The following is a 12948-nucleotide window of genomic DNA, read 5'->3' as shown; positions in this document are numbered from 1 at the left end:
GGGGGCCGCATTCTTGTACCAAATGTACCAGGAACAATTTGTTTGAACAGATGAAGACTCGAAGTCCCCACTCCCTGTTTCTATTTTTTATCTGTACGTAACTCCCTCTTTTCTCTCAGCCTCTGATACGTAACGAAAAAGCTGATAAAAAGCTGCTGAGGCATCATGAACTGTTTGTACTGTCAAAGAAGATAGATATGCATGAATATTAGAAGCTTTAACTAATAAGGGGGGGTTTGGGGTTTTAAGTTGCTTAACTATGACGCGACGGAACTGTCTATATAATCTCACTAGTTGTTGTAAAGAGTGTGCTGGTTCTCTCTGGAGACGGGCCGCTCTCTATTGTTGTGTGCACTCTTCAATAAAGAGCTTGTATTGGACCTTGCTGGTGTTGCCTGTCTCTCACTCTGCGGTCAGACAACGAACCTTGCCGTCTGGGTTAAAAAGTCCCCGACATTCCCCACAAGGGGCAGAGCAGACTGCAACTATTGAGGGATATCTTTGCTCAGCATGGTCGGCAAGGTGCTTCCAAGGGTCCTCTTGAAAAGACTCCAAGTCCTTGTTGAGATAGTCTACCCTGAGAGCCAGTTTGGGTTCAGATCTGGATGCTCCATGACTGATATATCCTTCACATTGCACTTGTTTCAAGAAAAAAAGCCATGAACAACAGGCACCCATGTATGTAGCATTCATTGACCTACAAAAGGTCTTCAACATGGTTAGAGTAGGAATGGCATCTATAAGGTCCTGTTGAAAATTGGCTGAACACAAAAGGTGCTATCCCTATTCAAAAAGCTCCACAAGGGCAGGGCCGGCTCCAGGCACCAGCCCAGCAAGCAGGTGCTTGGGGCAGCCAAGGGGAAGGGGCGGCAGGTCAGGCTCTTCGGTGGCAATTCAGCGGCGGGTCCCTCGGTCCCTCTCCGAGGGAAGGACCTGCCACCGAATTGCCACCGAAGAAGAAAGCGGCGCGGTGGAGCTGCCGCCGATCGCGATCGCGATCGCGGCTTTTTTGTTTTTTTTTTTTTTTTTTTCCGCTGCTTGGGACAGCAAAAACCCTGGAGCCGGCCCTGCACAAGGGAGTGAAGGCAACCATCCAGTATGAAAATGAAACATCATCTGACTTTAGTATTGATACTGGTATGAAGCAAGGCTGCATCTTAGCGCCCACTGGCTTTGGCATCTTCTTCTCTGCTCTTCTTAAGTATGCCTTTGGAAATGATCAATCTGGCATACTAATTGAATCAAGGATGGACAGCAGCTTAACATCAGACAATTCCAGAGCAGAAGGCATGTCACCCAGCTCACTATTCAGGAACTGCTTTTTGCAGATGCTACTGCATTCGTCTCTAATTCACCTGATGAACTTCACGTCATGATGAACAAGTTTTCTAATGCATGCACCAAGTTTTGCATAGTAATCAGTATGAAGAAAACAGTTGTCATGTCACAAGGTACCAATATTCCACCTAAAATCTATGTAAATAATGAAGCTCTGGACAACATGGATCATTTTTGCTATCTCGGCTCAATTATCACCAGCTCACTTTATCTTGATAGGGAACTTAATGCTAGAATCGGCAAAGCTTCTGTTCCCTTTGGCAAACTTACCTAACGTATTTGGAACAACAAGTTGCTAACCCTGAACACAAAGGTGTCTTTATCAGGCTTGTGTCCTTAGTACCCTTCTTTACAGTTGTGAAAGCTGAGTTATGTACTCCAAGCAGGAGCAGAGATTAAACAGTTTCCACCACCGCTGCCTTAGAAAAATCCTTGTTACTTGGGACCAACAGATCACCAATAACGAGATCCATGAGAGAACCAGCCTACAGTCTGTGCAGACTTTGCTGGATGTTCGCAGGCTTCACTAGTTGGGACACATGGAGTGCATGCCTCAAGATTGTCTGCCAAAGGCTGTGCTCTATGGCCAACCTAAGAACTTCCCGCCATGCAGAGGAAGGCTCAATCTCCAATACAGTGACAAGGTCAAGCAAGGCATCAAGAAATTCAGCATTCCCACTGACCACTGGGAAAATCCTGCACACAATCATTCAGTCTGGAGAAGACGGGGTAAGACAGGTGCAGTCACCATGGAGAGCCATCAGAGAGCCAGGCTGAGGCTCACAGGAGAGCGGGGAAGCAGAGCTTCAACTTCCATCTGGCGAGTGGGCCTGAAGCCACTGTGGGAAGGTTTGCCACTCACACATTGGGCTCTTTTCCCATACCATTGCCGAGCCCACTGACAGACTGACTTTGTTGTGTCTCGTTTCATCTGTCAAGAGGTTGGATGGCCATGAGCAATAGGTGGTGTTACATCCACATGCCAAATATGCGGCTGCTTATCTCGATGATGTGTTCATACATAGCCTAGACTGGGCGACGCACCTAGAAAAGGTGGAAGCAGTATTGGATATCCTGAGGGATGCACATTTGGAGGGATTTGCAGTGAGACCTGCAATAGGGCTAGCCAAAGCCAAATACCTCGGTTACATCGTGGGAAGGGGTGCAGTGAAGCCCCAATTGAATAAGTTAGAAGCAATACAAAGTTGTCCCCAACCAATCTGGAAGAAACAGGTCAGAGCATTTCTGGGGATAGTAGGAGATTCATTCCCCACTTTGCTACCAGAGCATACCTGTTGAGGGGCTTGATAAAAGCCCAAGGCCCTGACACAGTGAAATGGACCAGCGTGGCTGAAGAAGTGTTTACAGATCTGAGGACGGGCCTCTGTAGTAATCCAGTACTTCTAGCGCCAGACTTTGAGAAAGAGTTTGTACTACAAACAGATGCCTCCGAGGTTGGATCGGGAGCCGTACTTTTTCAAATGCTAGGAGAGGAAGAACATCCAGTCCTGTTCCTTAGTATGAAACTCCTGCCCAGAGAACAAAGGTATGCCATGGTAGAGAAGGAATGCCTTGCTGTAAAGTGGGCCATGGAAATCCTACGCTACTACCTACTCGGACAGAGATTTACCCTCATTACTGAACATGCCCCCCCTAAAATGGATGCACCGGAACAAGGAACAAAATGCAAGGGTAACAAAATGGTTCTTGTCGTTGCAGCCCTTCCACTTCTGCATGCAACACAGGGCAGGGGTCAAGCATGGTCTATTGAGGGTGCATTGTTTCTCATCCCAAGTAGCTCAACCCTATGCTGTTGAGCGCGGGGGGGGGGGGGGGGGGAGAAGAGAGGGAATATGTGACTGGACTGCTGCAGAAGGGTCTGGGAAAACAGGTATGTTAGCCCTAGAATGCTAAAGGCCCTTTTTCCAATAAGACAAGCTGGGAAGGGGTTACTTCAGGTCGATTAGGGATACCTTAGTCCAATTAAGGGCTGCCTGAAATCTGTTAAAAATCTCTCGGGGGGCGGGGGAGCGCAGGGGAGGAGACAAACTGCTGCAAGGCTGGAGGCAGCAGGGAGATAGGCTTCTCCAGTGTGAGAGACTGTGCTCCTCCCCATAGGGGAGACACCCAAAACCCAGTGCCTGTTTAGGGGAAGGACTGACACCCTAGGGCCAGTGACAGGACAACACCTGCCCCAGTGGGGGGTCAGGGAAAGGCATTCCCCTTTTGTTTCGATGCGTTATAGACTTTTTCCCTTTGTTTGGCAGAGGAGCACTCCTCAGCCCTGCCCTGAGGCCTACCTGGAAGGCTCCGAGAAACAAACCCCGAAGAGGGAAGACAGACACGCTCCAGAGTGGGGGGCTGATTTACCCCAGGCCCTGTCCCTGCCAGAGGAGGGAACGGTAAGTCTGGCAAAGCAGAAAATAGATGTGGCAAGGCACCCTTTCACTTGGATAAAGTTTTCTTCTTCAGCTTTTCTCTTAAACAGTTGTGCAGCATTAATCTGACTGAGTGCTGTTAAACTGCTTCTGCATTCCACTCCAGAAGTGGTTGCACTTCAATACTAGCTGAGTGAATACTAGAAATACAGACTGTAAAGTACAAAAATATGTGATGACTTTTGTTTTCAGTAAGGTTACTTGTTACCATGCACTATACCTAAGCAGAGAAACAGCCAAAGAACATTTACACAAACACAGACACAGTGTTGCATCAAACTCTATTTATTCTGTAGAGTTGGAAAGTCTAATATATGGCTGAGGAAAGATAGTGGAAGATAGTACTGGTCACATGGCATGAGAGCATCTCAGTTGGCAGCGATGGTATTTTGGATCCAGGAGACATAGTTGCACACTTTAGTGTAGACCCCGGGGTAGCCTCTCTGTGCACAACCAATTCCCCAGGAGACAATCCCCTGGAGACTCCCATTGCAGACTACTGGGCCACCGGAATCCCCCTGCAACAAAGATTGGAAATGGGGTTTAGCAGGCATTACAATCAAGAGGGGATTCTGCCTTTTTGACAAAGCAGCAGAGATACTAAGTCCTTTTGGTGGCTTATGGGAAAGTCTAGTAATGAGAGGGGCAGTTTGAGAGTGCTGATTTCGTGTCAGCCTTGATATCACATTTTAAGTGAAAGGTGCTAGATGAAAAGCCCACAGGATGGGAATGTTCTGTTTATTCAGAGAGGAAGTATGGTACAGACAGCTTCACACAAGTCCACTCTGTCTCATGTTAATGTGCTGTGGCCTGGAGACACCATATCTAAGTGCCAAAAGGGAATTTGTTTTTCATGGATTAGAGACAAAGGACAATCTGCTGGTTCCAAGTACTTGGCTGGGATTCAGGAGAAGTGAGTAGTGCTCATGGTTCTGCCAGGAACTTTCCAAGTCATCCACATACTGATTTGCAAGCTCCCATTGACCCCAAGACAAGTTGAGCTGAAAACTGGGCTATCGAATCATCCTGTGCTTCAGTGTTCCATCAGTACATATGAATTGTGAGGATCAATCCATTCATGTGTTCTGTTGGGCTTGAATGTACATGATGATACGTCCCTCAGAACAACCCGCAGAGCCAACATTTCTAAAGTGGCCATTGATTTTGGATATCTCCACTTTGGGGACCCACCTCAAGACACCTTGATACTGATTTTAATGTATGCTAAGCACCTGCATCTTTTAAAGGCTTAAGTTGGAGCAGCAGGTTTTCACTGCCTCTGAAATCCAGGGCTAAGGAGTCTCAAGTCTGGCATCAAAAAATAGAGGCATTCAAAATCCATGACTAATATTGAAAACTTTAGTCTAACTAACTAAATAAAAATCAGTCCTTGGCCTCTGCTGAGACTGCCAAGAATGGGGCCAAGAAGCATCACCAAAAATGGTGTGTTATGAGGCGAGGACAAGTTTCCAACTAGGAAATAGACCGAGAGTGAGCAACATATCAGCCAGCAACAGATTTCAGTCCTTCAGGCAATAACTAACCATGTGTGATGCCTATTTTGTAGAGGGTTGAGTGGGGGTGGAGGGTAGAGACAAGTGAGAGGTGTGGGGGAGCTGTTTTACCTGGCAGGAATCTTTGCCCCCCTCCAGGTATCCGATACAGATCATGTTGCTAGTGATTTGTCCTGGATAGGCGCTGCTGCACTGGCTGGAGGACAGGACAGGAGCTTTCAGGCACTGCAGGAGGTCAGGGTAGTTAGCTACAAGAAAGGGGAGGCAAATTAATAATGGAAATCCTTGAATTCATTGTGAAATTACAGCTGACCTTTCAGTAACTGGAACAGTGCCCTCTCTCTAAGTGACATTTCTATCCCCTTGGCTTTTTCTCCAGCAGCTCCCAGCTTTCCCACAGGATCATTATCATAGCATAGGGACTCCCTTCCTTCAGAGAGATCAGAATCCACAACTGGGGATTTGTTCAGCCTGATCCATTGCATGAATGAAACTCTCTGGATTCCAGAAAATGGGCAGCCAATTGGACTAAGAAAAGAGCAGCACAAAGATCAGAGGAAATCAGTGAATGGAAAAGACCAGTTGGATCACTCTGAGCCAGCTTCTGCACTGGAGTCATGGGTGGTAGTGTAGCCTATGGATAAGTAGCCAGATACCCCAAGTGGATTTGGCTCATTCTGTCCATCCCTTTTCCTGCTCCTTAGGCTAGTGCAGGAGTTATATTGTAAAAATGGAGTTATAATGTAATAATCTTAAATTTGCAATAAAATATTTTGCCATCCTTAGAGGCATGGATAACCCATTGAGTTCATTGATCTCAGGGGGAACTGTGGGTGCTCAGCAACTCTCAGGATCTGGCCCATTGAATGTCCCAAATAATGGTGATGGAGGGCTTCCTCCTGAATATCATAGAGAAATGTGTTTGGTGCTTCAGCCTGCCCCATGCCAATAATAAAGAACAAGAGAAAATCAAGGATATTAGAAGAGAACATATTTAAATAAGACAAAGGGCCCCTGTTCTCCACAGGCTTTTCCCTTTGAGCCATGATTCCTCACATGGGTTCTCTCTTCAAACCACCTCCCTTACAAGTGCTCTCCCTTCCCCAAACTCTCTTCCCTGGGGCCCACCACTGGGTCAATAAAGGTCTCCAGGGTCCTAGTGAAGCTCTACACTCTCAGAGGAGCACTCACTGCCACTGCTGAGGGTGTTGCCCCAGCCAGAGATCAGGCACTGGGTGCCAGTGGCCACACAGCTGGTCGGAAGGGCAATTGTGTTGACGTAGGAGTTGAGGGTTGCTGCACTGGACAGCTTGATGAGCATGATGTCATTGTTCAGCGTCTGGGAGCTGTAGCTGGGGTGACGGATGACTTTGGCTGAGTTAATGAACTTTTCAGTGCCTTCATTGACTGCCAGGTTGTGTTCTCCAAGCCTCACCTGGATAGAGCTGGAAAAGAGGAAGGAATAACAGCATCCTCACCAGCACTGTCACCATCGTTATTCATCATCATCATAACAACCCTCACCATCACTATGGATATTACCACAACTACAGTTGCCATCAACACCAGCACTAAGCTCTCTGTTGCTCTAGTTCACTGGGTAGCTCTCTAGCTTCAAGTTAACACACCAGGATTTAGATTCATACCCAATCCACAGTGCAGGGAAGTCCTGGGAGCACTGCTTTGGCTGAAGCACAACTTGGGGAGCCGGGAGAGGAGACCTGAGTGATATTCTGATTGGCCTACACCACTCTGCACATGTCACAGAACTAGAGATGGTCAACACGGGAGACAAATTTCCACAAAAATTGTTGTCAAAAATTGGTCCTTTTATTCTTTGAAAAATATCAATATTTGAAAAATTTTGGCCAGCTCTATACATATCTCTCCGTGCTTTATTTTTTTCTATTTCTAAAAATTTCTAATAATTCCTACCTCACAAGGGTGTTTTGAGGCTTAATCCAAGGGCTTTGAGTTTCTCAGGAGAAGGTGCTGTAGAAGTGAAAAGTACTATTCTTTCTGGGGGGAAAGGGAGCTGAGTGGCAAGAAAGGCTGTGCTTTAAAGGAGACAGTACACTGAGCTCCTACCTACTCCTCTTTGGTGGGTTCCCAATGATGGCCCTACAAGGCAGCACTGAAGAAGCAGTGGGTATTGCACTGTTTGAAGAGCTGCCCCACAGTGGAGATGTCTGGTAACCTGGCATGTTGCAAATTAAAGATATCAAGGTGATCTACAGAAATAGTCTGGGAAAACCCTGGTGTCCCCATCAAACCATTCCCCCATCCCAACAGTCAATAAAATAGGCTCTAACAAGGCTACAGGTGAGTTCTTAGAAAAGAACTGTGACACATAGTCCCTGCATGACCACTGCACTGTCACCAGGCAAAGTGCTTTGGCATCCCAAGAATGTGTATGGTGGTGGAGAGATGCCCATTTTGCTCTGCTCTGCTCTTCATTCATTCATTCTTTGTTAGTCCATCATTCCACTTTTTGCAACTTTGCTTCATGATCCAACTCCCACAAAGCCAGTTTCCTCCCTAAGGAAAAAAGAGACTTCCAGAAACTACTAGACCGCTGTAGGGCACTTTGATCTGGAGGGGTGATTCCAAGCTCAGGGAAACATTCTTGTGCTAGCTCTAATTGAGCAAGCATGCTAAAAGTAAGAGTGAAGCCATGGCAGTGCAAGTGGTGGGAGGGACTAGCAGCCCCAAGTATGTTCCTATGGGCTTGGATGGGTAAGTGCTTGGGGGTGGCTAACCCTTCCTACCACTCACACGGATACAGCTACACTCTATTTTCAGCATATATGTCTCCGTGAGTTGGGAATCACACCTCCAGCTCGAAGTGTAGACATACCCATCAATGGTCACCAGGACAGGTGCCTCATGCTAGGGCATGAGATTCAGTACTAACTCAGAAACAAAGGTCACCCAGTACTGAATCATCACCTCATGCAGCACAGTATCCTCCTCTGGAGCACTGCAGTCAGTACTGACGCAGAAACCAGAGTCTCTCCTGAGCCTCTCTCCACTTCTTGAAGGACTCAGGCATTCCTTGACAGTCTCCCCTGACCCATGCTTAGTTAATCAGATGTGACACTCTCAGGGGCATTAGGGCTAGAGGGGAAGCAGTAGTTTAATAGCACAAATATTTTCTACTCACGATTTGTAGCAGTGAGCGGCTGAGACAACCCATCTGCTGTTAATGAGGGCACCTCCGCAGAAATGGTACCCGATGTTCAGGGATGCCTGGTAGGGCAAAGAGTTCTTTGAACAGGCGTAGCCTCCCACAATCTTGTCATCATCAGCATCATCGATGGGGAAGGCAACTGGGTGAAAGAGGAAGATATAAATTAATATCCATTATGGGGATCATGGAGCCCATCTGGATGAGGGGATTGGGAATGGGATATGAAGCCTCTCACTTTTAGAACGCTGACTCCGCTTCAAGCTCAAACTGGTTGTGGCCAAAAGGTCTCCACAGCTGATGGCTCTTTGTTGGTTGCTCTATTAAATCAGACTGTGGGACTCAATCAGTCCAGCTTCTAGTGCCCATATGTCCATATTACAATCAAACACTGTGACAATTAGCCCGTGGCTGATAGTCTCAGCAGAGAGGTCAGGGTGTGTGCATTTTTGGAGGTCAAGGTAGATTGCACTAGTGCTGCCTTGGCAATTTGGGGGATAAAATAGGACTTCACCCTCCAGCACTATGCAGTCTGGCACTTTTCATCACATCTAAACTTCACTGTAAAGTACAATAAAAAATGAACTTACCAGCCACTCCCAGAAAGGCTACAACCAGGATGTATTTCATGGTCTTCCTAAGGATTCCAACACAACTCTGTAGACTAGAGGAGGGAATTGCTGTGTATTTATCCTCCTGAACTGGCCTTATCTCCAGCCCAAGGATTTCACCAATGGAAAATACACAATGGAAAGTTTGAAAACCCAACTTTAGGCATTTATCAGGCACAGGTAGCAAAAAAAATTAACAATTTTAAAAATAGCTGATGAAAAGTTTATGATTAACTCTGGGTTTTGGTTTTTTTTTAAGAGTCAGCCTTCAATTTAAAAATTAAATGGGAGCTTTGGACAATTTTTCTTTGATTTTATTCCAGGATTTGTTAGTGCACTATTTACCCAGATCAAAGCTCAAAACCTTTTGAGATTCATCTGCCTTTCTAGAATGTACATTTTCTTTCCAGTAGTTAAAAGATCCTATAAATCAGAGTTGGAGAAGACCTTTTATTAGGTTGTCTCTTGTCCATGTCCTCTTCCTGGCCAATGTAGGTTTATTTTTATAAAGTAGAACCTCAGAGTTACGAACACCAGAGTTACAAACTGACTGGTCAACCACACACCTCATTTGGAACCAGAAGTACGCAATCAGGCAGCAGAGACAAACAAAAAAGCAAATACTATACAGTACTGTGTTAAATGTAAGCTACTAAAAAAAGGGAAAGTTTAAAAAAAAAGATGACAAGGTAAGGTAACTGTTTTTGTGCTTGTTTCATTTAAATTAAGATGGTTAAAAGCAGCATTTTTCTTCTGCATAGTAAAGTTTTAAAGCTGTATTAAATCAATGTTCAGTTGTAAACTTTTGAAAGAACCATAACGTTTTGTTCCGAGTTACGAACATTTCAGAGTTACGAACAACCTCCATTCCCGAGGTGTTCATAACTCTGAGGTTCTACTCCAATATACTATCCCTGTGGTGGTGGTGATGGTGATTTTCCCACTTCTAAAAACCCCAAATTATGAGGCTTTCACAACTTCACATGGGAGACAATTCTTCACTCTAATAAATCTCCCCGGACTCATCAATCTAGCCAAGAATTGCATCTCAGTTTGGATTTTTTTTTAAATGTTGGCATGTTCTATAGAAATGTAACATTCCAATAAAAATATAGAACTCCCAATATAATAATGATAGTGATAAATTAATGAATGAGTAGGGAAGGGCAATCAGGTCCACCACACAGCTAGAAGGGAAACTGAAGGCAATGCCTTTTACATTGATAAAAGGTATTTTTAAATAATTAACCTATGGAACTCACTGTTGCAATGTATTCTTGAAACAAAGGGTATTAAGGTGTCAGCACTGGGCCCTTAGCAATGTGAGTAATATCTTACTATGTGAGTAGTCCCATTGATATCAATGGGAGCTGCTGCATGTTTGAAAACCAGGTCACTAATCTAGATGCCTAAGTATGGATTTGGAAGATTAACCTTTGTGACCATTTTTGAAAATCTTGGTCAGTATATCACTTGAGTCTCAGCATGTGCTTAAATGGATTTAGTAGGGTGTATACATAATAACAGCCCAAATCCCTGGCTGAGGTGAGCGCTCATTTCTGCAAGGATACTGGCCACCAAAGATTAAAGTGTTTGTTCACGCAGCAGCCAACTATACTGAGTTGGCGTCTGACTACCATGGGATGACAGCAGGTGGTTGTTGGCTCAGGATAATCCCAGGTGGTTGTTGGCTCAGGATAATTCCAGGTGGTTGTATACCTGGCCGCACTCTGAATTTTCATAGGACACTGAAAGTTCTGCTTTACTCTTAGTCTTCTGGTCAGGGCTGAGAGACCTGGTCTGGGGAAGGTATTTTGGGAGGGAGGAGAGTTTAGAGTGGAATAAACCCCTAAAGCGAGTTAGGAGCACAACTTTATTGTCCAGATGGGCGGCTGGTCCAAGACGAGCTCATCCTATGTTTTGGATTAATTGTGTAAGGTTGTAAATTTGTACCTCTGCATGGGGTTCCCTATGGGCACTTTTTAAATCTAAACAAACAGAAAAGGTTCTGTATCGACAGTAGCCATGATAAAAATTACCTGGGCCATCCAATCTCATGCTGCAAGGTCTATGCTCATCACCAGCCAGGGCAGGTGCTGAGGCAGTTGGGAAAGGAAAGTATAATATTGTCCAATTTGATCCATTTGGGAGGCTTTATTTCCTTCCCACTGGAACAAGAGGCATTGGCACAGGAACAGGATGCTGGACGAGATGGAAAACTGCTCTGTTTCAGTGAGGCTCTTATTTTGTATCAGTTGTCTCCTGAGTAACTGCATTAAAGAACTGCTCCGGTAGAAAAAATGTTGGGGAACTGGGAAGGAGGAAGCTATTTGTGGACCATTGTACATTGGACCAAACTCACCCTTGGTGTAGGTTCAACTTCTTTGACTTAGGATAAGTTTTGCTCCTTGTGGCTGAAGTCTTACCTTATATTGGCTTGGAATCAGCCAAATATCCTGTCAGATCAGTCTGCCTTGTTAACTCCTTAGTGTATCTTTATAAATGCTCAGGTGAATCACTCTTCTTCCTTCTGGCCTGGGTTCTAACTTTCCTCATTTTGAGACTGGTGTGCTTCTCCAATCAACTCTTTGGTCTCCCACTGAGATCCGAATCAGGAAAGTGATATTATATTTGTTCGTTCTTTGTTTTTGTTTTAATCTGAAGTAAAAAAAAAATCACTCATATTGAAATTGGACTGGACTTTGTGAACTGGAAAAATTTAACTCCAAGGGCTGTATATCCAGAAACTCTCAAGAACACTAAAATTCCTTATAAGAATAGAGATGGAAGGGTATATCCCATTCTGCATTCTCTTTTGCCTCGTCTCTTCTCTTGCAGAAGAATTTTAGATCAGTTTCAAATCAGCATTTATATAGTCTTGGAAAAATTGATTTTTTAATATAATTTTGATGGATACTATTGTTTATTTTAAAGCATTTTTAAAGATTTTTACTGATTTAAATTTTTACAGTTGTGGAAAATTATGGTGGGGTCAGACAATAATATTTGAACGAGAGTTTATGCTGAGATTCAAACATTAATGTTTTCTAGCCATTAAAACACAAATTGTCAACATCACATGTCAAAACATACAGTGTAAATATCCTTAAATCAAACTCTAATATAGTCTCAAGCAGCATTTTTCTTACTTTGCCTATCTGTAACTTTCAATTATTATCACCTTGATCAATCGGTCCTTCAGCCCTCATCTAGATTGCACCGATCACAACTCATGTTCCATTCTTCTTTTATCCTGGCCTTCCTTCTCCATGTGCGACCATCCAATGTCTTTTCATGATGAAATCCTCTCATCTCTTTGGAGGTCGGCTGAGTGGTTGTTTCAGTTTCTGTGGGTACCACTCAGCGACAGCTGGTAGTCTATCAATTGTCAGTGAGCCTCACTATATGCCCGGCACATCGCATTTTACTATACCTGCTTTCAACAACGACGACCTGCACGCCACTCTGCTGTCTGATCACTTCATTGGGGACTTGGTCACGGATTGAAATCCCCAGAATTCTTCTTTCCACCACCCTGTCCATGACAGACAGTTGCTGCTCCTCTATCTTCATCAGCACCCATGTTTTGCTGCCGTACAACATTGCTGGCAGTACTGTTGAGTTGAAGAGGTTGGCGTGTGTTGCCTTTGATTTTTCCTTGGAAGACATCTTGATAGAATTGAATGTGCACCAACCAGCTTTCTTTCTCTGTGAGAGTTCACCTTCCTGATCGTGGCACATGTTAATTTTTTTGACCCAAATAGACGTATTGCTTGACTTCTTCTATTTTTTCTCCCTTAACTGTTATTTGGACTTTTGGCAAGGCATCAGACAGAATAAATTTCATTTTGGAGCAGGTT

At 44.6% G+C, this 12948-nt stretch overlaps 1 protein-coding gene across 1 annotated transcript; it reads right to left on the bottom strand.

The window, feature by feature from the left end:
* Positions 1–4144: 4144 nt before the first annotated feature.
* Positions 4145–9107, bottom strand: LOC113408077 (trypsin I-P38-like). Its single transcript, XM_026660242.1, has 5 exons — positions 9068–9107; positions 8454–8619; positions 6482–6735; positions 5402–5538; positions 4145–4294 (listed from the first exon to the last, which is right to left on the bottom strand). Exons 1-5 carry the CDS (start codon positions 9105–9107, stop codon positions 4145–4147), a joined length of 747 nt encoding a protein of 248 aa, XP_026516027.1.
* Between the last annotated feature and the right edge of the window lie 3841 nt (positions 9108–12948).

This window comes from Terrapene carolina, unplaced genomic scaffold (genome assembly GCF_002925995.2).
Source record: "Terrapene carolina triunguis isolate 2854851 unplaced genomic scaffold, T_m_triunguis-2.0 Scaffold740, whole genome shotgun sequence".
Taxonomy (NCBI): Eukaryota; Metazoa; Chordata; order Testudines; family Emydidae; genus Terrapene; species Terrapene triunguis.
This window is presented reverse-complemented; position numbering and strand designations above follow the sequence as displayed.